Below are 27,942 nucleotides of genomic sequence, written 5' to 3' on the forward strand. Positions count from 1 at the left end.
TAATGGCTATTGTCTGAGGTGACCTATATAACTTACAGGGGATAGGAGGCGGAGACCTACGGGTGAATGTGTAGGCCAGGTTCTCATGGCTGGGTAGGATCTGTGGCTGCTGCCCAAGAGGAGACGTAGGGGTGAATGTGTGGGCCAGGTCCTCATGGCTGGGTAGGATGTATGGCTGCTGCCCGAGACGCATTATTAGAGAAGGGGGTCTTGCAGCTGCCTAGACTTAAAGGTCACTCTGAGGGGATCTTGCTGCCTGCCTCCTATGGCTGTAGCAGCTCCCAGAGGCGTGCCATCTCCAGGTGCAGAGGGTGGAGGCGCTCTGCCCACTGAGCCACACACAGCCCCACTTGTGCAGATAAATCTCACAGACTTTCCTGCCCCGGTTGGCTTCGCACCGAGATCCTCGGATGGCAGCCCACTCGCTGCGTGGGGCCCCGAGCCGGGCTAACTTTCCCCAAGGCAAAGCCGAGCCCCGGCCCCTCCCCGTCTGCAGGGCCAATCGGCGGCCTCCAGGCGCAGCCTGCGTCATTGGGGGCGCGCCTGCGCCGTCGGGCGCGGACCCGCGGGCGCGCCACGCCCCCTCACGCGGGCGCGCGCTGGCGTCACGGGGTGGGCGGGGCCGGGTGGGCGGGGGTGCGCGGCGGCGCCGGCGTTTTTAGCGCTCGGGCGGCGGCGGCGGCGGCGGCGGCGGCCGTGGCGGTAGCGGAGAGGCTGAGGCGGCGGCGGCGGCGGCGGCGGCGGCGGCGGCGCTGCTGCTGTTGGCGCGCGTTCGGGGTCACGATGTCGACGCAGCCGTGCGGCCCGGGGCAGCGGCGCGCGGAGCCGGCGGACGCCCGCTTCGTGCTGGGGCTGGACGTGGGCAGCACCGTGATCCGCTGCCACGTCTACGACCGGACGGCGCGGGTTCGCGGCTCCAGCGCGGGGAAGGTGACCGGGAAGCGGCGGCGGGCGCGGGGCGCGAGGGGGGATCGGCCCCGCCCGGCCCGGACGCGCGGCCGCCTGCAGCACGCGGGCCCCGGGCGCGGGGGTCGGGGAGGGGTGCAGGGGTCAGGGGGTGCAGGGGCCCGGGTGGGCTGCAGGGGTCAGGGGGTGCAGGGGTCAGGGGGTGCAGGGGCCCTGGTGGGGTGCAGGGGTCAGAGGGTGCAGGGGCCCGGGTGGGCTGCAGGGGTCAGGGGGTGCAGGGGCCTGGGTGGGGTGCAGGGGTCAGGGGGTGCAGAGGTCAGGGGGTGCAGGGGTCAGGGGATGCAGGGGCCTGGGTGCGGTACAGGGGTCAGGGGGTGCAGGGGTCAGGGGGTGCAGGGGCCCGGGTGGGCTGCAGGGGTCAGGGGGTGCAGGGGCCTGGGTGGGCTGTAGGGGTCCGAGCCTTGAGATTTGCTTCCTTTTTCCTGCCCCTCCTCGGTCGACCCCTGACCCTTCCCTCTTTGAGAACTGGGCAGAGTAGAGATCTGTGGTCTCTGTCTCCGCTTTCCCCCGCAAGCGCTGCCCCTGCGTGAGCACTTGGTTGCCCTGGCTGTGGGAGGTGGTAGATAAGTTTGGAAAGTTCGTTTCTTTTCTTTCTGTCTTTGAGATTTCATGAAATTATTCTTCCATGGTTTGAGAAACCTCCCAAGTCATTGGGTGGTGGTGGTTAGCAAAGCCTTGAATTGTTGATGGTATGGGTGAGGGGCTTGCCAGGTTCACACCTGTCATCCTAGCTGAGGCCTGAGGATCAAGGTTCAGAGCCAGCCCAGGCAGGAAAGTCCATAGACAGTATATGTACGTCTGTATGTGTATATGCATGTGTGTATTGCCAGTCCTGAGACTTGAACTCAGGACCTGGGCACTGTCCTCGAACTCCTTTTTGCTCAAGGCCAGCACTGCCATTTGAGCCTCAGCACCACTCCTGGCTTTTTCTTGATTAATTGGAGGTAAGAGTCTCACAGACTTTCCTGCCTGGTCTGGCTTCAAATTGCAATCCTCAGATCTTAGCCTCCTGGGAAGCTAGGCTTATAGTTGTGAGCTACTAATACCCATGAGACTCTTATCTCCAATTAACCAGCACAAAAGCAAGAAGTGGTGCTGTGACTCAAGTGGGAGAGCACTAACTGCACAAAAGAAGCTCAGGGAGAGTGCCCAGGCCTTGAATTCAAGGTCTAGAACTGGCCGGGGGGTGGAGGGGGGGTGGGAAGAAGGAAAGAAAGAATGTTGATGAGCTGTGACGCCTTTAGTGACTACTTTTACTGGAGGAAGAATTGACTCAGGGCCTAGTCAGGTGCTCTACTCCTGAGCCACACCGGAGTCCTTTTGGCCTTAGGTATTTTTCTCATAGGGTTCCTTACTCTTGTGCTTTCCTTATACTTCCAGCCTTCTTCCTAAGCCTCTTGCTTGATTTTACATGTCAGCTTCTTTTTGAGATAGGCTCTCACTAATATTTAGGGGGGGGGGGGGGTGAGCTAAATTTGAACTTCAGTTGTCCTAATCTCTGTTTCCTGAGTAGCTGGAGTTACAGGTGTGAGTCATCTTGCCCAGCTCTTTTTCTTTGTTTGCCTCTTTTATATTTGTTTTGGTTTTATGGTGTGGCCCTCAAACCCAGATCCCTGTGCACCCTGGCTCCTCAGCTATACCTCCTTATTTACTGTTGCAACGCCGGCATATTTCTTTTCTTTTCTTTGTTTTTGCCTGTCCTGGGGCTTGAACTCAGGGCCTGGGCACTGTCCCTGAGCTGCAAAGGCTAGCACTCCACCACTTGAGCCACAGTGCCACTTCTGCCTTTTTCTGTGTCTGTGGTACTGAGGAATGGAACCCAGGGCTTCATGCATGCTAGGCGAGCGCTCTACACTGAGCCACCTCCCAGCCCCGGACACCGGCATCTTTCTGTACTGTCTGTGTTAAGCACAGGAACCGTTGGTTCCCTAAGTCTACACTGCTCCTTACAACAGTGGCCACCTGCCACGGGAGATCCACCCTTCTTCCACCCTTCTTCCCACTCCGTGAGTTTGTCTCTGTAATTGCCCAGGGGCTGGCCCAGCCTTTGTTTTGAGGATAAGGCAGACTTTGATTCAGGAGAGGATACGGGGTGAGCCCCCACGGGGGCTCAGGCTTCCTTTCCTGGTGGCGGTGTGTGGGAAACACGGCTAACGACCACCTGAAAAGAGACAGATACTGTCCTCAGTGACCCCTTGTCTTCTGCCTCGTCTGTTACAAGCACAGGGTACTTTTGCCAGTCTCCTTTGTGATTGTAGACACAGAGCACTTTTGTTGAAGCAGTCACTTTAAAAAAAAAAAAAAAACCAGAACGGATATTTGGAGCCAAAACAAGAAATGGTTAGAAAATACATTTGTATAGTTGCTGTGTCATTTGGGGCAAATCATTAGTTGTTATATTTTTGTTTCTTTAGAAATGTTAAGTGCTGCTACACAGTGGTTTGGCCTTTTAGCTACTTGGGAGACTGAGATCCAGAGGATCACAGTTTAATAGTTTATGAGGCACCATCTCAACCTCTAAAAGCTGGACATAGTGCCACATACCTGTCATACCAGTCTTGAGCCAGGCCAGCTTAGGCACAAACAGCAGACCTATCTCAAAGATAGTAGTCAGAACAAAGGTTTTTTTGTTTTTTGTTTTTGTTTTTTTTTGCCCAGTCCTTAAACCTCTTTTGCCCAAGGCTAGCACCCTACCACTTGAGCCACAGCACTACTGACTTTTTCTGTGTATGTGCTACTGAGAAATCAAACCCAGGGCTTCATGCAAGCTCTATTACAAAGCCACACTCTCAAGGAAGATTTTTGATTAAAGTACCTTTATTTATTTATTTTTTCTTTTGGTCCGGTCGTCTGGCCTGAACTCTGGGCCTGGGCACTGTCCCTCAGGTCTTCAGCTCAAAGCTAGCACTCTACCACTTGAGCCACAGTGCCACTTCCAGCTTTTTTCTTTTTGCTTATGTGGTGCTGAGGAATCGAACCCAGGGCCTCAGGCATGCAAGGCAAGCGCTCTACCACTGAGCCACCTTCCCAGCCCATGATTAAAGTACCTTTAAAGTATGGATGTATGTCAATGTCAGAATGAAAACGCTTTGTTTTATTTTGACATACTAATTTTAAGAAGGCAGAATGGATGGGATGAGGCTCAAGTTGGTATAGTACCTATTTAGGGAGCAAAAAGACCTCTAAATTCAAACCCCAGTATTTTGTGTTTTGTTTTGTTTTTAAAGGCCTAGCTACTCAGGAGGCTGAGATCTGAGGATTATGGTTCAAAGCCAGCCCAGGCAGGATAGTCCTTGAGACTCTTATCTCCAGTGAACTACCAGAAAGATGGAAGTGGCACTGTGGCTCAAATGGTAGAGCACTTGCTTTGAGCTGAAGAGCTCAGGGACAGTGCCCAGGCCCAGAGTTCAAACCCCATGACCAGGGCTGGAAAAAAAAAAAAAATCTCAAAGGTGAATCAAGATTGTGGTGCGGGGCAGGAAGCCAAGATGGTCTAGTCATGCTCTAGTTGGTGCCATGTGAATATTAATAACATCGTTCAAGGAGCATACAGGGTCTGGGTACAGGTAGCCAAGGAGAAGCGTGTGTGTCTGGCTTATGTTGAACAAGTGATTGATTGCTAAGACCTTTAAACATCACCACCCCTGCTGTATGCCTTTATTTATTTTTCACCAGTCCTGGGGCTTGAACTCAGGGCCAGGCACTATCCTTGAGCTTCTTTTGTTCAAGGCTAGCACTCTGCCACTTGAGCCAGAGCCCCACTTCCAGTTTTTTCTGCGATTAATTGTAGATACTTAGAACCATGATCCTCAAATCTCATGCTGAGTAGCTAGGATTATGGGTGTGAGCTACCAGCCCCAAGCTTTCTTTTTAAATCATAAAAGTAACATGCCTCTAAGGTAGCTGGGCACAGTGGCTGGCACATGTCATCCTAGCTACTCAGGAGGCTGACATCTGAGGATTGCCAGCCCAGGCAGCAAAATTTGTGAGACTCATTTCCATTTAACCACCAAAAAGCCAGAAGTGGAACTGTGGCTCAAGTAGTAGAGCACTAGCCTTGAGTAAAGAAACTCAGGGACAGTACACAGGCCCTGAGTTCAAACCCCAGGACTGGCACCAAAAAAATAAAATAAATTTTTAAAAAAGTAAATGTGGAGACATTTGGAAAATAATGTGAATAAATGAAAAATACAAAAACTCCATTTTCCTAGGGTGAAGTGTCTGATAGAATAAGGATCTAGTGCTTCAGAATGTGGCTCTGCAGTGCTGGGTGGAGATAAATAAAACTACATATTTAGAAACTTTTGTAGCAGTTCCCTAGAGTAATTTTAATATATTGTCTCATAAAATAAAGCGTTTTATTATTCTGTATCATTCCCCTCTCCCCGAAATGTACTTTAATTATAGATTTTTAAAATTTTGGGGCTGTCTGGGAAAGTGGCTGAGTGGTAGAGTTCTTACCTCCCATGCATGAGGCCCTGGGTTCAATTCCTAAGCACCACCTAAGCAGAAAAAGCCGGAAGTGGTGCTGTGGCTTGTGTAGAGCGCTAGGCTTGAGCTGAAGAGCTGAGGGACAGCACTGAAGCCCAGAGTTCAGGCCCATGACACAAAACAAAACAAAAAGACTTTAAAAAAATTTTGTTTCTCTGATTTCTCATTGGGGCTGGCTGTGTAGCTCAGTGGTCAAGTACTTGCCTAGCCGTGTGTGAAGCCCTGGGTTCCATCCCTGGCAGTGCCAACAGGAAAACAATAAAGATGGCTTGAGTTTCTCGGGTTGGTCTCCTTTGGTTTTAGCAAATTACAAATAAATGATTTGCAGTTGATTAAAAGAGTTAGGAATTTAGCTTAGCACCTGAGAGGTTCTGTCATAGACTCGAGCTACGATGGAAGACAAACCTAGCTGAGCACAGGGGTGTATTCCTGTAATCCCAGAACTCCGCTGCTGCAAGAATGGAGTTCAAGGCCATCCTAATGTATATAGTAAGATTTGTTTTGTTTTGTCTCAAAATGAAAACAAATCCCAGGTTCACAGAATAGGATTCAATTTATATTGCCAAATAAATCACTTGGGGGAAAAAAAAAAAGTGGGAAAGAGAATCTCAGGATAGGGACTCTTGAAGTCATTTGGCTTGTGACAGGATAGACCCGGATGTAGAGTTCAAGCTGCAGTGTTGGTGTGTGTGTGTGTGTGCGCGCACACACACACAGTTGGGCCATACCCTTCTTGTGAAATCAACACTGACTTCACTGTCCCCGTGTTTGCACTGCCTTCCCATTAAATCAGTACCGTGCAGTGTCCGTAGACTCCCACACAGAAGTGAGATGAATGGGACCTTGGCACAGGTAGAACCAGTCCACAGGCTGTCGGCTGAATCACCACACTGACGTAACCGCTTTTGTGTTCTTGAGACAGGCTCTCTATGGCTGAGGAGGGCTAGACAGTTCTGTCTCAGCCTCCCCAGTGCTGGGATTACAGGGGTGTGCTGCCCCGCCCAGCTCTTAGGTGATATGGAAGAGAAGAGAGAGTACCACCTGGGGAACAGATGCGTGGTTACTGGGAGCTGGGTTAGTGGAAGGTGCAACTACAAGCGTGGCTCGAGGGAAGTTTTGAGTTACTCCCACACTTGTGCTAAAACTCACAGAAACTACACACCAAAACCCGAGCTCCCTTTAACTTTATGGTGAGTCTGGTTTCTTGGGTGTTTGTTTGCTTTGCAATATTGGGGTTTTGAACTCAAAGCTTGTTAAACAAGCTCTGCCACTTGAGTCAGTTCTTTTTTTTTCTTTTTCTTTTGCTGGTCCCGGGGCTTGAACTTAGGGCCTGGGCTCTGTCCTTGAGCCTCTCTGTGCTCAAAAGCTAGCGCTCTACCACTTGAGCCACAGCACCACTTCCAGCTTTTTCTGTTTATGAGGTACTGAGGAATTGAACCCAGGGCTTTGTGTGTGCTAGGCAAGCACTCCACACTGAGCCACATTCCCAGCCCCGCTTGCTTTTTTCTTTTGCAGATGTAATTTCATGTTTTTGTGCAGGACTTGGCTTTAGGTGACAGTCCACCAACCTCTGCCTCCCAACAAGCTAGGATTACAGGCAAACTTGCTTTTTGAGATAAGCTCTCACTATTTTTTTCTGGACTGGCCTCCAACCAATATCCTTCTCTCTCTGCCTCCCAGGTAACTGGGATTACTTGTGCACCACCATGATGTGTGGCCCCTTACTTTTATAATGGCTTAAATGATACACATTCCAAGATATCATTAAAAGAAACACATTTAAGAAAAAATAACAACCAAAAACGAAATCCCTCTTAAAGGCACGGGAACAAAGAGGAACAAAGTCAGAATCCGGTAGACTGGAACTGCTGTTCTGAATGTGAGCGGTGCGTGAGGCAGGCATGCGTGGTGTGGTGTACTGGAGATGACATCTTCCTCGGTGTCCCCGCACCCATGTACTTTGAGGAGTCCACCAGACAGACTGTCCTTTTTTTTTTTGGTCAGTTGTGGGGCTTGAACTCTGGGCCTGGGCGCTGTCCCTCAGCTCTTCAGCTCAAGGCAAGCACTCTACCACTTGAGCCACAGCTCCACTTCCAGCTTTTTCTGCTTCTGTGGTGCTGAGGAATCGAACCCAGGCCCTCATGCATGCGAGGTGCGCTCTACCACTGAGCCACCTTCCCAGCCCTGCCCCCTTGTCTTTTGTCCGCAGTTCACACTTGCAAGCAAGGGACTCCCTTTCCTAGTCTAGTTTTAATTTCTCAAAGTCTCTCTCCTCCCTACAAACATTTTCATTGTAGAGAACCTGAAAAATAAAGGTAGAAAAGTTCCAAGCCCTGCTCTGTTGGGGTTGACGTGCGGCCCTTTGTGATCTATATCTAATTTTTTTTTTTCCCCTGGTGTGGAAGGGTCTGGGGTTGACTCCAGGGGCTGATGTGCTTTCCAGCCCTCTCAATGTTAACAGTAAAAATCAGAGAGCAGAATCACTCTGTGGATGATTTTCACCAGTAGTGTTAAGCCGCAGATGTGACCGAGCTGTGGTCTTTTTACTCATTCTTGTTTGCTAAATAGGTGGAGACTCTTTATCCTAAGCCTGGCTGGGTGGAGATTAACCCTGAAGTTCTCTGGGCTCAGTTTGTGGCTGTGATTAAAGATGCTGTCAAAGGTAAGCAGAGGGCTGGGCAGGTGGCTTAGTGGTAGAGCGCTTACCTAGCATGCATGAAGCCCTGGGTTCGATTCCTTGACACCACACAAGTAGAAAAAAATGGAAGTGGCACTGTTGTGGCTCAAGTGGTAGAGCGCTGGCCTTGAGCTGGTAGAGCTGAGGGACAGAGCCCAGGCCCAGAGTTCAAGCCCCATGACTGAAAGCAAAAATGAAAACCTGCCAGAAATCATCTGAGTAATGCGTTGTTCACTAGCTCAGCTTTGAAGTGTTCTTTCTCTTTCTTCTCATAGCTGCTGGAGCCCAGATGAGTGACATCGCTGGTCTTGGCATATCCACGCAGAGAGCCACGTTTATCACGTGGAATAAGTGAGTCCTTGGTGGGAAGGCATTTCCTCATAGAAAACCCTTGGCCAGCTTTATAGATGTGAAGTCTGCGTTTGTCCTGGGGCCTGAACTCTGGGCCTGGGCACTGTCTCTCAGCTCTTCAGCTTGAAGCAAGCCCTCTACCACTTGAGCCATAGCGTCACTTCTGGTTTTCTGGTGGTTTATTGGAGATGGGAGTCTCATAGCCTTCCCTGTCTGGGCTGGCTTTTGAGCTGCGATCTTCAGATCTCAGCCTCCTGAGTGGCTAGGATTACAGATGTGAGCACTGGCACCCAGTTTCCTTGAGCTTTTTTACTCAAACCTAGCATTCTACCCTTTGAGGTACAGCTCCATTTCCCACTTTTTGGTGGTTAATTAAAGAGTCTCACAGACTTTTCCTGGGCAGGCTGGCTTTGAACTCCTCTTCTCAGATCTTAGCCTTGTGAGTAGCCAGGATTATAGGCGAGAGCCACCCTCCTACTGTTCTTTGACTCTGGAACCATCCCTTACTTCTAGAGTCAGAACAATAAGATCTGAAGGCTGATCAGAAGGCTGCCAGCATTTCCCCAAACTGCAGACAAGGAGAGAGGGAGGAGAAAAGGATTAGTGCATACCACTGGTTAATGGGCAAGATACGTTAAAAAAAGATTTTATTTTTTGGGCTGGGAATGTGGCTCAGTGGTAGAGTGAGACCCTGGGTTCGATTCCTCAACATCACATAAGCAGAAAAAGCCAGAAGTGGTGCTGTGGCTCAAGTGGTAGCGTACTTGCCTTGAGCTGAAGAGCTCAGAGACAGTGCCCAGGCCGAGTTCAGGCCTTGTGACTGACAAAAAAAAAAAAAATATTTTTTTTTCCTGCATTTCTTGACTCTTTATATTTATTGTGGTTTTGGCTTAGATCTTTCCTAGAGAAGTTTCTCTAGACTAAGCCAGCATGAAGATGACAGATGAGGTCCCAGGTCTATTCTATTTGTGTCAAGCAGGATGCATATAACAATAGGAGCACTGGCTTTTTAAGTGTTGTTTTGTTGTTGGGTGATAAGGTCTAGCTGGCCTTGCACTTGTGATCCTCCTGCCTCAGCCTCCTGAGTGCGGGATTCCAGGCAGGCAGCACCACGCCTGGCACCTTTCCAGTAATTTTGTTTTGGTTTTGAAAGTGTGCAGGTTGTCGTGTTTCGAGTGGAATAGCCGCCTGGATAGAATCTGACATGAAACCTCCCAGAATACATCAGGTAGTTGTCACGAGGGTTCAGCTTACCGAACCACAAGACAGGTCCTTCTGGAAGGCCCACGTGATGAGGTCATGCGCGATGTTCCAGCTTTGTATTCCTCGGGGCACGTGCCCAGTGCGCCACCTCTCCTAATGTGCTTCTGGGTCATCTTCTCTAGGAAAACGGGGGTTCCCTTTCACAACTTCATCAGTTGGCAAGACACCAGAGCATCTGAGTCCGTCAAATCTTTGAATAATTCTCTTCTAATGAAGGTAACCCCGACTTTATCTTAATGGAATGATTCCCTAGTTTTAGGACACTTAAGGCTAGAACACGCAAGCACAAAATCTCCAAATGGTGAAATATAGTACGAGCCACTCAAAAATATGTGTGGCAGCTCAGTACTTAGCCCCGAACCTCAGGAGGTGTGGAAGAGGTGTGGGTGACCACCATTGTCTTCCCTAGAGGAGGGAGAGGGGCCCCATCTTCTATGGGGAAGACACCACCACTGCCACTGGCATGCCACATGCACATCACCTTACACCCGGCTCATAGTAGGCTATCAGACGATGAGCATAATAGGAGCACAGGGACAGCAGCCCTGTGTCACTTCTGAGTGAGGTGTCACTGCACACCAGTGAGACAGTTTCCCAGATCCACACCACGACGGTGGCTCACGCCTATAATCCTAGCTACTCAGGAGGCTGAGATCTGAAGATCGTGATTCAAAACCAGCCCGGGCAGGAAAGTCCATGAGACGATAATCACCAATTAACCAGCAAAAAACCAGAAGCAGTAGAGCGCTAGCTTTGAGCAGAGAGGCTCAGGGACAGTGCCCAGGCTCTGAGTTCCAGCCCCAGTTCTGGCACTCACCAAAGAAAAGTAGGTAGAAGAGAATAATACAGTTTTAAGTGTTCTCTTTTTATTTATTTTCTTATGGAATTTGTGATCATCCTGACATCACCTCCTGGCAGGCATGTTCTACCATGTCTGTGGCTCTATTATTTATTTGTTTCTTTGATATCAGTCATGGGGCTTGAACTGGGTACTGTCCCTTAGCTCTTTTTCTTTTGGGTCCACCAGTCATGGGGCCTGAACTCTGGGGCTGGGCGCTGTCCCTCAGCTCTTCAGCTCAAGGCTAGCGCTCTACCACTTGAGCCACAGCGCCACTTCCGGCTTTTTTCTTTTTGCTTATGTGGTGCTGAGGAATCGAACCCAGGGCCTCATGCATGCAAGGCAAGAGCTCTACCACTGAGCCACCTTCCTAGTCCCTCCCCTTAGCTCTTTTGCTCAAGGCTTAGCACTCTCCCACTTTTGAGCCACAACACCATTTCTGGTTTTCTGTTGGTGAATTAGAGATAAGAGTCTCAAGGACTTTCCTGTCTGGGCTGGTATCGAACTGCCATCCTCAGATCTCAGCCTCCTGAGTAGCAAGGATGACAGATGTGAGCCACCGATATCTGGCCTGCTTATTTTATATTTGAGACAGGCTGTGTTGCCCAAGCTGGCCTGAACTCTTGGGCTCAGATGATCTTCCTCCCTCAGCCTCCTGAGGAGTTGGTACTACAAACATATGTTACCATACCCAGTTGAAAAAGAGTTTTTTTTTTTTTTTAATTCATAGCACTAAGCCTTGGGTACTCACAAAGGAGTTCACAATTGACGGGTTACGTTTGTTGTTAGAATAGACTGTCTATCTGGAATGGCACTGCTGTTTTTGATGTTCTGAAGTGTGGGGATCGTGTTGACAACAGCACTAAACCACGAAATGACCTGTCCCTCACTGGCTTCGCTTTGAGGAATAAGTCAAGAGATACCCAATACCAGCAAACGCCTTTTCCTTACAATTGGTTGTATGTGTGTCCCTCTGTCCATGTGTCTCACAGCTATTGCAAAACTCCTGCCGACTGCTTCACTTGGTCAGCAGAAGTCAGCGAATGTTAACCATGAGCCGCTTTGTCTTTACCACCCAGCAAGCCTGTCCACGACTGATGTGGGTTTTGCAAAATGTACCAGAGGTGAGCAGCGGGTGGTAGAGTTAGAGGCAGCTCAGGGCTGGAGGTGGAGAGAAACTCAGAACTCAACTCGTGAGGAAAGGGATGTGCCCTGCATGGGTGGAGTGGAAGTCCAGGATCTTCCTTGCTTGCATGCTTTTTAATTAAACCTTTCTGCTTTTTGTGCCGATACCAGGACTTGAACTCAGGACCTGGTGCTCCTACTTTGAAGAGAGAAAGGAAGCTCTAAGAAAACTCATTAAGCTCTCGTTTGTGGCCGGCGCTCTGCCACTTAAGCCGCAGCTTCATTTCCAACTTTTTTTGCTGGTTAATTAAGAGATAAGAGTCCCGTGGACTTTCTTTCTTACCCGGCCTGGCTTTGAACTTCAACCCTTAGAACTCAGCCTCCTGAGTAGCCGGGATTATAGGTGTGAGCGCTAGTGCCTTGCTATTGCTTACTTTCAGTCTCATTTCTTTATAGTCAGAGAACAAACGTTGTATGGTTTTGATCGTTTCCATTGTGGTCTCACACTGGGGCTGCCACATGTAATAGAGAAGAATTGTCTCTCCTGCAGTTGGGTACACTTGTCTATAAGTGTCTGATAAATGCACTTGTGTGGTAGCTCATGTCTATAATCCAAGTCTTTGAAGGCTCAAAGAGGAGGGTCAAGAGTTCAGGTCCAGCCTGGGTTACATAGTGAGACTTTTTTTCAAAACATCCAAAAAGTTTGCTTTTGCCAGTGTTCAAACATTTATTTACAGTAGTACAAAAAGCAAAATAACAAACCTTTCTTTTTTTTTTTTTTGTCAATTGTGGGACTGACCTGAGCTCTGTCCTTCAGCTCTTCAGCTCAAGGGAGCGCTCTACCACTTGAGCCACAGCACCACTTCTGCTTTTCTGGTTGGTTAATTAGAAATAAGAGTCTCATGGACTTTTCCTGCCTGGACTGGCTTTGAACCTCAATCCTCAGATGTCAGCCTCCTTAGTAGCTAGGATTACAGGGAGGTGAGCCACCAGCGGACTCCAGCCTCCTATTTTTTTTAATCACATAGTAAAACATGCATGTAAGATAGCTGGGCGCTGCTGGTATCTCACACCTGTAATCCTAGCCACTCAGGAGGCTGACATACGAGGATCACAGTTCAAAGCCACACCAGCCAGGAAAGTCCATGAGATTATTTCCAATTAAGCCACTCCCCCCCCTCCAAAAAAAAAAGCCAGAATTGGATCTATGGCTTAAGTGGTAGAGCGCTAGCCTTGAGCAAAAAAGCTTAGGACAGGACCCAGGCCCTGAGTTTAAGCCCCAAGACCGGCACAAAACAAAAACCAAAATTAAACATGCTTAGTGTAAAATTAAGGTTTTTAGAAGGACCACAGAGGCAAAGCCATACCCCTAAATCTCATCTCTTATGCTGTTTTTTTTTGCCTGTTATGGGGCCTGAACTCAGGGCCTGGGCGCTGTCCCTCAGCTTTTCAACTCAAGGGTAGCGCTCTACCACTTAAGCCACAGCACTACTTCTAGATTTTTCTGCTTATGTGGTACTAAGGAATTGAACCCAGGGCTTCAGGCATGCAAGGCAAGCGCTCTACCACTGAGCCACCCTCCCAGCCCCATGCTTAACCTCTTTTAGACTATACTCTGTACTCTTACAAGCAAGGCTGTGGCGGGCACAGGCTCTGGCACTTCAGTTCTGAGGTGGCCGCGAGCTCCCGTCGTGCTGTCCTGTTCTGAAGGTGCAGAAGGCGGTGGAGGAAGACAACTGTTGCTTCGGGACCATCGACACCTGGTTGTTGCACAAGCTCACAAAAGGTGAGGTGACCTTCACGGTGGTCTTCTCCACGGATCTCTAATGAAACGACTGGAAGAGACGACTCAAGAGGTTTCCGATCAGCCCCTTTTTCTTTCCTGTTCCCCGGGTCACACTGCCCTTTGGGACCTAGTAACCGCATGCGTCAGTAAGGGGAGAAGGATTTCAGTTTGTGCTGAGCGGAGGATGGTCTTAAAATTATGATGGAAGCTCAGAAATCTAAGACCAGCCAACAGTGTTGTAATCCTAGCTGCCTGGGAGGCAGAGAGCGGATGGATCAGTGTTCAAGGCCAGCCTGGGAAAAAAGCTAGGGGAGAACCCATCTCATCCAACAAGCCAGGTGTGGTGATGCTCAGCTCTTTTCCCGGCTACATGAGAATGTAAATAGGAGGATTGTGGTCCAAGGCCAGTCCAGGGTAAAAAGCCTAAGACCTTACTGCAAAAATAAAGCGGAAAGGGCTAGTGTGTGATCTGAGTGGTAGAGCATCTGCACAGAGACTGGTTCTCACTGTGCGTGGAGTTAACTCAGCAATGGCCTCTTTCTTCATTTTAAACTGGGGCTCCGAACTCACATCTATGAAGATGCTTTTTTTTTTTTGACAGGTGGGGTGGGGAGGAGAATATAATGTTCTTTATGAACTACTGAAATCTCTTTTTTTGTTTATTTATTTATTTTTTGTTGGTCGTGGGGCTTGAACTCTGGGCCTGGGCGCTGTCCCTCAGCTCTTCAGCTCAAGGCAAGTGCTCTACCACTTGAGCTACAGCACCACTTCTGAAATCTCTTTTTTTGTAAACAAAGGGAAATTCTTTTTTTTTTTTGGGTCCGGTTGTGGGGCCTGAACTCTGGGCCTGGGCGCTGTCCCTCAGTTCTTCAGCTCAAGGCTAGCGCTCTACCACTTGAGCCACGGCACCACTTCCGGCTTTTTTCTTTTTGCTTATGTGGTGCTGAGGAATCGAACCCAGGGCCTCAGGCATGCAAGGCAAGCGCTCTACCACTGAGCCACCTTCCCAGCCCCAACAAAGGGAAATTCTTGCTATTTGAATTCAGGAACAGATCCAAGATTAGTGATATATACCTACTGTATTGAAAATGCTTTTTGTACAGTATAACCGTTCATAAAGATTAAGTGGGCCGGGTGCCAGTGGCTCACACCTGTAATCCTAGCTACTCAGAGGGCTGATATCTGAGGATCACGGTTCAAAACCAGCCCGGGCAGGAAAGTCGTGAGACTCTTATCTCCAATAAGCCATTAGAAAACCGAAAGTGGTGCTGTGGCTCAAGTGGTAGAGCGCTAGCCTTGAGCTGAAGAGCTGAGGGACAGTGCCCAGGCCCAGAGTTCAAGCCCCATGACAGACCAAAAAAAAAAAAAAAAAAAGATTAAGTGGGAAATTTCCCTAGAGATAGCGTACAGAATGATTTGGAGGATAAAGCTAGTCTCTGGTGGCTCATACTTGTGATCCTAAGCTACTCAGGAGGCTGAGATCTGGAGGATTGAGGTTCAAGGTCAGCCCAAGCAGTAAAGTGTGCTGGACTCCATCATTAAAATAACTACCGGGGCTGGGAAGGTGGCTCAGTGGTAGAGCGCTTGTCTTGCATGCTCGAGGCCCTGGGTTCGATTCCTCAGTACCACATAAGCAAAAAAAGAAAAAAGCCGGAAGTGGCGCTGTGGCTCAAGTGGTAGAGCGCTAGCCTTGAGCTGAAGAGCTGAGGGACTGTGCCCAGGCCCAGAGTTCAGGCCCCACGACCGGACCCAAAAAAAAAAAAATTAAAAAATTAAAATAACTACCAAAAAGCTTGGCTGGCTGGTAGAGGCACGGCTCAGGGAGCAGAGCATCCACCAGGAGTGGACATACTGAATGCGTTCAAACCTGGTACGTACTAGCAAAAGAAAAAAACTGAGGGTCTATCAATTTATAACAACAAATGCGTTATGATAATAAGTGCGTATTTATAATGACAAAGGCACCGTTTCCCTGTAAATTCAGGTTCGGTCTATGCCACAGATGTCTCCAATGCTAGCACCACGGGATGTTTTGACCCATTTAAGGTAAAGATTGCTTTTTCCTATAGCTCAGCTCGGGTTCTGTGCTTGGCATTGGTCGTTTTCTAGTTGCCCAGCCTCGCGGGCGTCGGCTGCTCCCGGCGACGTGTGGAGGCGCGTCGAGGTGTGGGTGGTGGGCCTGAGCGGCCTCGTGCTGTGTTTTCTTGCTCAGATGTGTTGGAGCGGGCTCATCACCTTCATGACCTCCATCCCGCTCTCTGTCCTGCCCCCCGTGAAGGACACCAGGTAAAAAGGAATATTACACAGCCCAGAAAACATGCCCCGCCCTTCCTCGAGCAGTGGGGTGAGGGTGGGCGGGTGCTTGCGTGTGCTTCATCTGAGAAAGTGGGAGGGCTGAGGTTTGGATTGAATCCTCCAGAGCTATACACTAACTCTTCAGTCCATCTTCCTTGAAGCTACCAATTTGGATCCGTGGATGAAGAGATCTTTGGTGTTCCCATCCCAATAACTGCCTTGGTACGTAGAAGGCTTGAGGGTCTCCTTGGGCATCACAAACACTGAACAATAGGGACTAGCTTTCAGAGGAGCAAGAAGTACTCGGCAGACCAGAATTGAAGAGTATAGCTACATGGTAGGCGCTGGTCTGGGCACAATCCCCGGCATTTGTTAAAGGAAAGAAATTGAATCCCATAGCATTTTCCCTCCCTTATTTAGGGATCCTGGACATAACCAGAAATACCATCTGGCCAATCTTCTACCACAACTCTTCAGAACCATTTCAACCTACACACACACACACACACACACACACACACACGCACACACATACACGCACACGCACACACACACTCTATGCAAGGCTTGGCATGGTAGCAAATGCCTGTAATCCCAGCTCTTGGAAGACTGAGGCAGGAGGATGATGTTCTTGAGGTCAACCCAGACTCCATCCTGAGACCCAGTCTCCAAAGCCCCAAACAAAGGGAAGCCACAGGCCAGGGAACGGGTGGGCAGGGAGGGAGGGACTGTCTGGGTGCTGGCTTCACGAGAGCACTCTGCAGGTGGGCGACCAGCAGGCGGCCATGTTCGGGGAGTGCTGTTTCCACCGAGGGGACGTGAAGCTCACCATGGGCACGGGGACGTTCTTGGACATCAACACTGGAAACCGCCCGCAGCACACGCTGGGAGGTGAGGCGGTGACTTGTTGCTACGTAAAATGCCGCTCTTCCCTGTCTGCCTCTGCGCGCCATTTCCTGACGACATGTCCCCATTTCATGTTCTCATCCTATTCTTAGAGACGTTTTCCACTTTCTTCCTTTACATTAAAAGGGTCAGATTAACAGCACTGAAAGGAAGCCATGTGCCAGTGGCTCATTCCTGTCATCCTAACCACTCAGAAGGCTGAGATCTGAGGCTCTCAGTTCAAAGCCAGCCAGCCCAGGCAGGAAAGTCTGTGAGACTGTTGCCACCAATGAACCACCAAAAAAGCTGAAGTGGAACTGTGGCTCAAGTGGTAGAGTGCTAGCTTTGAGCTGAAATGGTCAGAGATAGCGCCCAAGCCCTGAGTTCAAGCCCCAAAACTGGTATGCACAGGCACATGCGCGCGCGCGCCCACGCACACACACACACACACACACACACACACACACACACACACACACACACACACACAGAGGAAACAAAGATAGAAAAAAATCAGAAGGATTAGGGTATTTTTATTAGCTTCCCAGATATTTATCTGTATAACATGTTGGGTTTTTTTGTTTGTTTTTGTAGTGCTAGGGATGGAATCCAGGGCCTTGCACATAATAGACAAATACTTTATCACTGAGACGTGTTCAAGCCTTAATTTTTCCCCTTTCCTAACCCTTTTCATTTCCTTTATTTTTTCTTTTTCTTTCGTCTATCTGGCACTGAGACACAAAAAGTAGACATGACCTGTAGCCATAGGTAGCCACAGAGCAATTTAAACTAGGAAGTAAAGTCCCCTCCCCCCCCTCCGCCTTTCTCTTTCTCTTTTCCCTTTGTTTTTTTATGCTAGTACTAGGGCTGAACTCAGAGCCTCTTGCTCTCGCCTGGCTTTCTTACTCATGACTGACACTCTACCACTTGAGACACACCTCCCGTTGTGTATTTTGCCCATTAATTGGAGATAAGTCTCTTAGAGTTGTCTATCTAGGCTGAATTTGCAGCATAATCTTCAGCTCTCACTCAACCTCTCCAGTAGCTAGGATAGTCAACTAGTAAGCCGAATCGTTTTTAGGGTCTTAATGACAACTGCTAAGATTTACTGTCTCTATTGGAGACCCCCTTGTGGAACTGAGTCGTGGGAACATGATGGGTCCTAGTGTTTTAAATTCTTTCTATTATTTTTGTTTTTACAGCCTGACTGATGTTTTGACCTCAGGACAGGGCCCTTGCTTGGCAGACATGATACTGTTGAGCCTCCAACCTTGTTTTTCGCTGGTTATATTTGAGATGTCGTCTAACTTCCTACCTGGGTGGATGCTCAAGCCACAACCCACCTACTTTACACTTCCCAAGCTCCCTGGGATTACAGGCATGCACCACCACACCCAGCTTCCTCCTCGGAGAAGGAAGTCTTAGGGGCTTTTCTGTCCAGACTGGCCTCAAACCGTGACCTTCCCCGTCGTCCGCCTCCTGCCTCCCTAGTAGCTAGGTACAAGCCGCTGTGTCCAGCCGGTTTTAAGTTTTTTGTTTTGTTGTTTTTTCCTTTCTTCCAGTTGTTGGGAAAATGGAAGTTAGAACACACTGCTCACTGTTTTATGGGCATTTCTGCTGAGGAGTTTGGAAGCAAGATAAACAAGATGACACAGTTCTCTAGGGAGCCAATGTCAGGGTAACCTCAGTTCTTCAGAATACCTGCTGCCACGAGTCTATAGAGACCTTGATGCGTCCTACTTATACTGATGTTCAGGGCGGGGATGGAGCTCAGTAGCAGACCATTGGCCTAATGTGTGGAGGCCCTGGGCTTGAGCCTCCGTACCACTGAGCAGCTCACTAAGTGATATTTATTGCTTCTTTTTAAGCTGGGCCCTGTGCGGAGTTCTCTTCCTGTGCTGCCTCAGCCTGTTCCCACAGCTGCTCTTGGTAGGCTGTTTCCTAGAGGAGGAAATGGAAGCTAAGAGCTTAGGAGTCAGAGCTGGTGGCTGGGCATGATGGCTCTCACCTGTAATCTCAACTACTTGGGAGGATCAGGATGGAGGCCAGCCCAGGAAAAAAGCTAGCCAGGCCCCACTCAATAAGCCTGAGATGATATTACATGCTGCTAATCCCAACTGCCTGGGAGCATGGTAATCCAATTGTAATCCTGAGCAAAAACCCCCAGTACTTTATCCAAAAAATACCTAAAAGAGCCGAAATTAGCCGGGTGCCGGTCCTGGTGGCTCATACCTATAATTCTAGCTACTTTGGAGGCTGAGATCTGAGGATAGTGGTTCAAAGCCAGCCCCGGTAGGAAAGTCTGTGAGACTTGATCTCCAATAAACCACCCAGAAAACGGGAAGTGGTGCTGTGGCTCAAATGGTAGAGCACTAGCCTTGAGCTGAAGAGCTGAGGGATGGCGCCCAGGCCCAGAGTTCAAGCCTCATGACCGACAAAAAAAAAATAGCCAAAATTAGAGCTGTGGCTCAAGTGGTAGAGTGCTAGCCTAGAGCACAGAAGCTCAGGGACAGCCCCCAGTCCCCAAGTTCAAGCCCCAGGACTGGCACATAAACACAAATACCTAAAGCAACAAGGACTAAGTATTGGAGAGACTAAATTCAAATTCCATTGCTACCAAAAAGAAAAGATCATTGCTTATAATGTTAAGAGGTCTAGGATTCGAACTCCGGTATTCTGATCTCATAGGTACTTTGCGATTTATTTTTTGTATATGATCAAGTAATTGTGTCATACACAATTGTGAGACATGTATTTCTGACGAACACTGTTTGCTTGCATTCTAAGGCTTTTATCCATTGGTTGGGTGGAAGATTGGACAAGAAGTTGTGTGCTTAGCCGAAGGCAATGCGGGGGACACGGGCACCGCCATACTGTGGGCTCAGAAGTTAGGTAAGTCCTCCCTTAAGTGACTTTCACAGGCCACACTTAAGCATTCAACTGGAGGGGCTGGAGGCGGGCCCATCGGTAAGGGCGGAGCTGCTCATTAGGAGCAGGGGCCCCCAATAGGGCGGGTCTTGTAACTGGTTCAGGGTTATCTGTAGGGATGGGTCTCAAGACCCTGAGTTCAAACCTAGGTGCTACCCAAACCAAACAAAAACAAAACAAAAAGAACTCATATGTCACATTATTGTACATCAGTATACATTGAATGGATTCTTCAAATAAAAGATGAGAATTTTTTTTAAAAAGCATGTAATAAAACAAAGTATAAAAGGTTTGAGCCACTCACGACTGACTGTCATCTTGGCAAACAGCAATACCTCCTCTTAGAAAAAGAAATGGAGGCCAGCCCTGATAGCTTGTGCCTGTCATCCTAGCTACTCAGGAGGCTGAGATCTGAGGATCACGGTTCAAAGCCAGCCCAGGCAGGAAAGTCTGTGATTCTCTTGTCTCCAGTAAACTAGGAAACTGGGAGTAGTGCTGTGGATCAAAGTGATAGAGCTCTTGCCTTGAGTGAAAGAGCTCAGGGACAGCGCCCAGCCCCAAGTCCAAGCCCTACAACTGATGGGGGGAGACGAAGAAGAGGAGGAGGAAGTACAGGAGGAGGAGAAGTACAGGAGGAGGAGGAGGAAGTGGAGGAGGAGGAGGAGGAGGAGGAGGAGGAGGAAGTAGAGGAGGTAACCAGCAGAATTCCTAACTGACTTACAAAGGAAGGATGAGGTTTAGTCTTGAGTGTCATGTCAGCTGAACCCTGAGGAAAGGAGAGAGGTGGGGTGGGGGGGCAAGAGAGAAGGTTCGGGGGAGATGGAGGCAGCTGGTAGAGGGGCAGAGGCCGGAACAGGAAGCAGCAGGACCTGGCTGAGGGACTTGGAAGGATCTCACCTCTGCTATCGTCCAGCTGCCAAATCTCACACATCATCTCCTTAGCAGCACCAGTTTTTTTTTTTTTTTTGGGTCCGGTCGTGGGGCCTGAACTCTGGGCCTGGGCGCTGTCCCACAGCTCTTCAGCTCAAGGCTAGCGCTCTACCACTTGAGCCACAGCGCCACTTCCGGGTTTTTTCTTTTTGCTTATGTGGTGCTGAGGAATCGAACCCAGGGCCTCAGGCATGCAAGGCAAGCGCTCTACCACTGAGCCAACTTCCCAGCCCCAGCAGCACCAGTTTTAACTGCTACACGTCACCTCTCCAGCTCCACCCAGTCCTCAGAGACTTGTGTGTGAGTACACACTTGGAGTTACCCATAATTCCTGTTGATGTTTTCTCTAGGTACCCTCCCTAGAGACAAAGGTTCCCTTATCAGAGGAAAGGATTTGTTTATTTGTCAGTTTGGTGCCAGTAGGAGAGCTTGAACTCAGGTCCCAAGCACTGTCCCTTAGCATTTCCACTCAAAGCTGGCACTCTACCACTTAAGCCACAGCTCTCCTTGCAGCTTTTTGGTAGCTAATCAGAGATAGGAGTCTCACAAGCTTTCCTTGTCCTGCTGACCTTGAACCTCAAACCTCAGATCTCAGCCTCCTGACTGAGTAGCAACAATTATAGAAATACCAGGACCCAGCTAGAATCAATTCTTTTTTTTTTTTTTTTTCCTGGTCAGTTGTGGGGCTTGAACTCAGGGCCTGGGCACTGTCCCTGAACTCTTTTGCTCAAGGTTGGTGTTCTACCACTTGAGCCACAACTCCACTTCTAAATTTTTTTAGTGGTTTCATTGGAGATAGGAGTCTCACGGGAACTTTTCTGCCTGGGCTGGCTTTGAACCTCTATCCTCAGATCTCAGCCTCCTGAGTAGCTGGGATGACAGGGGTGAGCCACCAGCACCTGGCTTGGAACTGATTCTTTAAGTAGTCCAGACTTGACTGAACACACAAGGAAAGCCCGCTGCATGAGGTGCGCATGTACCGGGCCTTCACTGTCCCTGCCAGTGTGAGATCTCCGAGCAGGCCAGTGACCCCGTGTGGTCCCTTAGAGCGGTGACAGCCAGTGCATAAGGCACACGTGCAGTACATACTAGCTGTAACGTTCATTCCCTTTGTCCCTCCCAACCCTTGGTTTTGTTTTAGGGTTTTGTGGTGGTTTGTGTGTTTGTTTTTGCAGATCTTTTCACAGATGCTGCTGAAACGGAAAAAATGGCCAAAAGTTTGGAAGATTCAGAAGGAGTTTATTTTGTCCCTTCCTTTAGTGGATTACAGGTATTTTTTGTTGTTGTTGTTTTTAAGGTTGGTTGGTGGCTGGGCGCTGGTGGCTCACGCCTGTCATCCTAGCTGCTCAGGAAGCTGAGAGCTGAGGATCACAGTTCAAAGCCAGCCTGGAACAGAAAAGTCTCTGTGATTCTTAATCTTCACTATTAAAAAAGCCAGAAGTGGATCTGGGGCTCAAGTGGTACAACAGCTTTGAGCAAAAGAAGCCTAGGGACAGTGCCTAGGCCCTGAATTCAAGCTCCAGAACCAAGGGAAAAAAAAGTTGATGGTCCCAGGTTTTGTTTTTCTTTTTTCTTTTTTTTGCCAGTCCTAGGGACTGAACTCAGGGCCTGAACACTGTCCCTGAGCTTCTTTTGCTCAAGGCTAGCACTCTACCACTTGAACTACAGTCCCATTTCCGGCTTTTTCTGTTTATGTGGTATTGAGGAATCGAACCGAGGGCTTCATGCATGCTAGGCAAGCACTCTACCACTGAGCCACATTCCTGGCCCTGGTCCCAGTATTGAATAATGCCTTTCAAGGTACTGTGACAGCCTTGAGTAATACTAATGTGGGGTAGCACCGTGAAGTCTAGTAGCCTTAACTTCTCAAGGAAACCCACTGACAAAGTACACTGGCCGAGCTCCAGGGCCAGTGAGAGCAGCACTGGAGGCTGGGCCTGGGCCAGGCCATCCTGCCGTGACAACAGTGCTTTGCTCCAGCAGCGTCTGTGGTTTGCAGAGCAAAACCTGGGATCTATGATTGGAGAGCCAACCGAGAGTCACCACCTCCTGCTTAGCAAAATCTGTAGTCTGCAATCTTGTTTTAAGATTGTTTTACTATGGGTCAGCTTCTGAGCCCATTGTTGTATTCTTCAGTCCTCCTCTGCTGCTGTCACGGAGCTTTAATGAGCTGCTTTCGCCTCTCCTCTAGGCTCCCTTAAACGACCCCTGTGCATGTGCAGCCTTCATGGGCCTGAAGCCTTCTACCAGCAAGTACCATCTTGTCCGTGCCATTCTGGAGTCCATAGCATACAGGTAAGCAGTTCCTGCCTGAACACACCCCCTGCCCATGCTGCTGTCCACTTGCTTCCACATCGAAAATGTCTTAGTAGCAACTAAATTATTTATACATTCAGTTCAGTACACACAGCACATCAGTACACACACACATGCTAAGGCATTTTGCATTGCTGTCCTATTTCACAGGACTGTGTCACTTAGATTTGGTTGTCTGAATATTGAGTGATTTGTGAAAATATTCAGGGCCATAGTTCAAGGAGAGAGCTTGTGCTTGGCACACTAGAGATACTCCATTTCTGTCCCCAGATTGCAGAGAGCAAACCAAACTCTGGCTGGCACTGGTGGCTCATACCTGTAATCTCAGCTGTTGAGGAGGCTGAGATCTGAGGATCGCTGTTGGAAGTCACCCCAGGCAGGAAAGTCCATGAGATGCTTATTTCCAATAAGCCACTCAGAGAAGGCCAGGATTGGTTCTATGGCTCAAGCTGTAGAATGCTAGTGCTGAGCAGAAAAGCTCAGGGATATCACCCAGGCCCTGAGTTCAAGGCGCATACAAAACAATGTAGATTTTATTTTTTAATTTTTTTTTGGTTGATCGTGGGACTTGAACTCTGGGCCTGGGAGCTCTTCAGCTCAAGGCTAGCGCTCTACACTTGAGCCACAGTGCCACTTCCGGCTTTTTTTCTGCTTATGTGGTGCTGAAGTATCAAACCCAGGGCCTCATGCATGCCAGGCAAGCGCTCTACCACTGAGCCACCTTCCCAGTTCAGATTTTAGTTTTGTATTTCCATGCGTGCAGGTGAAGGTCTGTCACAGATTCTCCCTGGTCCCCCCTGCAGCGCCCCAGCCTCCCCCACCCCCCCAGCATGCTGGTTTTATACCTTCAGTGTGTGCTCTCTGCTTGGGGGAGGGGGGGTTCACTGGCTCATGATAATCCCGCACCTCAACCTCCGCCTCGCTCTCTCCTACCCGGTTCCTAACCAGAAACAAGCAGCTGTACGAGCTGATGCAGAAGGAGATCGACATCCCGGTCACCACCATCCGGTACTGTATGTGTGCCCCTGTCACTGCGCGGGCATGCCCCTCCCCCACGTGCACGCGTCTCCCCCCACGTGTGCATGCCTCCCTCACAGGCATACCGCCTCGTGCACTCGTGCCCTCCAGACGCGTGCATGTGATCACGCGTGTTCACGTACCCCCTTCACTGCAGAGGGTACATCTCAACCACGCGCATGCAAACACTTGCCCTACTGCAACCCCCCACCCCCACCGCAAATAGAATATGAACTAGTCCCCAGTAAGATAGATCATTTGGGAAAAGTGATGGCCAAAACAAGGGAAAAACATGTTTGGTTATCACCCAATAGCACCTGGCCCCCAGGTCAGTGCTAAAGGATATGGTTTGGGAGATTAAAAAGGCTGGGCTGGGCTCTCACCTGTAACCCCAGCTACTCATGAGGTTGCGATCTGAGGGTCATGGTTCAAAGCCATCCCAGGCAGGAAAGTTTATGCAACTCTAAGCTCCAGTTAACCGCCAAAAATCTGGAAGTGGCTCAAGTGGTAGAGCACTAGCCTTGAGCCCAAAAGCTCAGGGACTGTGCCCAGGCTCTGAGTTCAACCCCCAGTTTGGTACAAAAACAAAAAATTCAGTTGGATTGAGGGGAGGGATGGCCCAGTGGGTAGGCCCTTGTGCTTGGCACGCTGCAAGCCTTGGGCTCAGTCCTCAGCATGGAAAGGAATTAAATCTACCAAAGACCAAGCAGCAGCAGGGGAAAGCGGTACTTCAGCGGTAGTCACTTACCCACACACCTGCTCCCCACAGGGCGGATGGAGGCGTTTGTAAGAACGGATTTGTCATGCAGATGACATCAGACCTGATCAATGAGAATATCGACAGACCCACTGACTTCGATATGTCCTGCCTAGGTGCAGCTTCTTTGGCTGGCCTCGCTGTGGGTAGGTGTGGGCGATTTCATATAAGTGAGAACTCTTGCAAACTGCATGATTGCGTCTGTCCTCTCCACTCAGAAAATTACGGAGAGGGTCAGAGCCACCAAGGTCCATACTTGGCGGTGTGTTGATTGCCAGGTCCCCTCTGGCCTCTGCTGCCGGTAGAGCTAGGGATACCTTTCCCAGCTCTACTTCCTGCCTTCAGCAAGAAGCTGGACCTGAGAGCATTCCATTCTAGCAACAGTGTGGTTGGTCCAATTGCTGGGTACACACTGTGGAAGAAAGGAATTATTTAATAATACGTTGAAAATGCCTGCAATCCTAGTAACTCAGGAGCAACCTAACAGGATTTTTGCTGAAGGCAGCTCCTGTCTTCCAGTATCTCCTGAGGGTTGATGGGTAATCAGATATTGAGGAATGGGGTTTCTGGTTACATGGACTTGGGAGTTGGAATTCTTGCTAAAATGAGGCGGTGTAGAAATGAAGCAGACATGGAGGCGCTGAAGTTGAAACGTCTGGTGGAAGGATCAGTCGCTCAGAGGAGTGGAGCTGTGTGGTAAAGAAGAGAAAATGGTCAGTAGGCTCATTGTTGGCTTTGGAAAACGCTCATTTGTTTATCCACATTTGTTGAGCAGCTATTATGCGACAGTCACTGCTGGAATGAACAGTTAAAAGCTGTTTTTCCTCACCTGAGTGGGATTAGACATGTAAAAGGATAGATTTGCATGATAAACCTGGGAATACAGTGGTACTGAAGAAATGCTAGAGGTTTCTTAAGAGAGACAGCAGTTGTCCAGTAGTGAAAGGGATAATAGACCTGAGAGAAAAGGGCACTGTGTATTTCTTCTGGATTTCCTAAATTTGCTTTGAAACTGGTTCCTATACACATTTAGTAAGGTGAATCATAAATAAATTCCAGGAGTTAAGATTAAAAAAAATTAATTTTCAAGCTAGGCATGGTTGACTGGTTCCCTGATTTTAGCTGCTCAGAGGCTGAGATCTGAGGATTGCAGTTTGAAGTCAGCCATCTCCAATTAACCAGCAAAACCTAGAGCCTCTCAGGTGTGGCTCAAATGGTAGAGCACTCGCCTTGAGCTGAAGAGCCGAGGGACAGTACAAAGGCCCAGAGTTCAAGCCCCACGACCAACCAGAAAAAAGAAAATGTACCTGGGGATGTGGCTCTGTGGTAGGATGCCTGCCTAATACATGCAGATCCCCAGTACCACAAATACGAAAATGCATCCTCGCTACTCAAGATACTGAGAGGATACTAGTATAAAGCCAGCCTGGGAAGAAAGGTGTGTGAGACTCTTTATCTCCAGTTAACTACCAAAAAGTCAATAGTGGAGCCCTGGCTCAAGTGGTAGAGTGCCTTCCTTGAGGTAAAAATCTATAGAACAGTATCTAGGCCCTGATTTCAAGCCTGATACTGGCACAAAGATAAATAAGAAAAAAAATGCTACTTCCTGGTTCCTGAATTTTCTTAAATAGCAAGTCATGAAATTAAATGGCAGATGTAATTGCTTTATGATGTGCCAGCTAGGTGCCAGTGGCTCACGCCTGTAATCCTAGCTACTCGGGAGGCTGAGATCTGAAGATCGAGGTTCAAGGCCAGATTGGGCAGGAAAGTCCCCGTGAGACTCTTATCTCCATTAACCACTCAAAAAAAACCCAGAAGTGGCACTGTGGCTCAAGCGGTAGAGTGCTAGCTTTGAGCTGAAGAGCTCAGGGTTGGTGCCCAGGCCCAGAGTTCAACTCCCATGACTGACCAAAAAAAAAAAAAGATGGCGCCATTTCCCTCTAGTATAAAAGTAAAGCCAGGCACCAGTGACTCATGTCATTATCCTAGCTACTCAGTAGGCTGAAACCTGGAAGATGGAGTTTCAAGCCAGCCCAAGCAGAAAACCGTGTAAGACCCATCTCCAAATGACTAGCAGAAAGCACAGCTGGTTCCAGGGACTGGTGGCTCACGCCTGTAATCCTAGCTACTTGGGAGGCTGAGATGTGGAAAAGTTTGATTTGAAGTCAGGCAAAAAATTCTGCAAGACCCCATTTCCAAATAACCAACAAAAAGCCAGGCTGGAGGCATGACTCATATGATTAAGGGCCAAGCAAGTGGGAAGAGCCCTGAGCTCAGGCTGTGGTACTGACACACATAAAATAAATCCACAAAAACTAAAAGTTAGAAACCAAATTTTAGAATCCTGGTGTTTATTCCAACCCAGCACAATTCAGAAGCAACACAATCTCTGCGGTTTGTGTCTCAGAACAGGATTTGTTCTTGGCACAGCTCATGGAGGTTTTTGAATAAATTTTACGGACTCTTTGCCTTCAAGACCTGAGACTCATCTTTTTGTACTCAGGGTTTTGGAATGACAAGGAGGAACTGCAAAAGCTGAGAAAAAGTGAGATGGTTTTCAGGCCACAGAAGAAATGTCAAGAGTATGCACTGCACATGGAAAACTGGGTGAAGGCCGTGAAGCGCTCCATGAACTGGTATACCAACATGTAGTGCTCAGTGCCCCAGGAGGGATAAGGATGGATGATGGACGGGCTGATAAGCCAATGAGCCACCACCGCTCAGGGATTCCCACCCCACCAATGGAGGACCACATTTAAAATGGGCTTCACAGCCTACTCTTAAACAGTTACCAACAACAAAAACCCATCTCTTTTTAAACCCAAATCTTGATGAAATTATAAGGCAGAATACCTCAAGATTTTGTCTTCTGTTTTCTAGCCTACCCCAAAGGACCATCAGCCATTTCCAACTGTATTTTCACAGTGTGAGTCCTCCTCTGGTTTTGTGTAGGCTAATCCCTCTGAGAGCATAAGTGTTCTGGGTCAAGCACTGGTTACATTTTGTTCTGAAATGATGCAAAAAGTATTCCTTGAATTCTTTAAGTGGGCTATTGGAAATCCATATAACTAAAAAGACAAGATAAGTGAGAAAAATGTATAATTTTAAATTATTAGTATGTGTAAAGCCATGTTTCTATGTCCCATCCAAAAATGATCCAGTAGATGCCAGATAAGCTTATTTGATAGCCAGTGCTTGCTTTTCGTGAGCATAAAGATACTGCCTTAATTCTGACTCTTGCAGCTCAAATCTAAGCATTTGTTATATGTTGAAAAACACTGAGAACCTAATTGTAGTTCATTGTAGTTTTGTTACTA

At 48.7% G+C, this 27,942-nt stretch overlaps 1 protein-coding gene across 2 annotated transcripts; it reads left to right on the forward strand.

The window, feature by feature from the left end:
• Window positions 1-719: 719 nt before the first annotated feature.
• Window positions 720-27,942, forward strand: Gk5 (glycerol kinase 5). 2 transcript variants are annotated; one of them, XM_042665711.1, is made up of 16 exons: window positions 721-930; window positions 8,026-8,119; window positions 8,410-8,485; window positions 9,871-9,964; window positions 11,579-11,710; window positions 13,422-13,497; window positions 15,482-15,543; window positions 15,710-15,783; window positions 15,954-16,014; window positions 16,557-16,683; window positions 19,465-19,569; window positions 21,711-21,805; window positions 22,727-22,830; window positions 23,800-23,859; window positions 24,638-24,771; window positions 27,129-27,942. In XM_042665711.1, exons 1-16 carry the CDS (start codon window positions 784-786, stop codon window positions 27,275-27,277), a joined length of 1,590 nt encoding a protein of 529 aa, XP_042521645.1. In that variant the 5' UTR covers window positions 721-783; the 3' UTR covers window positions 27,278-27,942. The 2 variants fall into 2 exon arrangements, with proteins under 2 accessions (XP_042521646.1, XP_042521645.1); XM_042665712.1 differs by lacking the exon at window positions 19,465-19,569 and having other exon boundaries at window positions 720-930.

The sequence above is a fragment of the Dipodomys spectabilis genome, unplaced genomic scaffold (genome assembly GCF_019054845.1).
Source record: "Dipodomys spectabilis isolate Male_0828 unplaced genomic scaffold, ASM1905484v1 ptg000342l, whole genome shotgun sequence".
Taxonomy (NCBI): Eukaryota; Metazoa; Chordata; class Mammalia; order Rodentia; family Heteromyidae; genus Dipodomys; species Dipodomys spectabilis.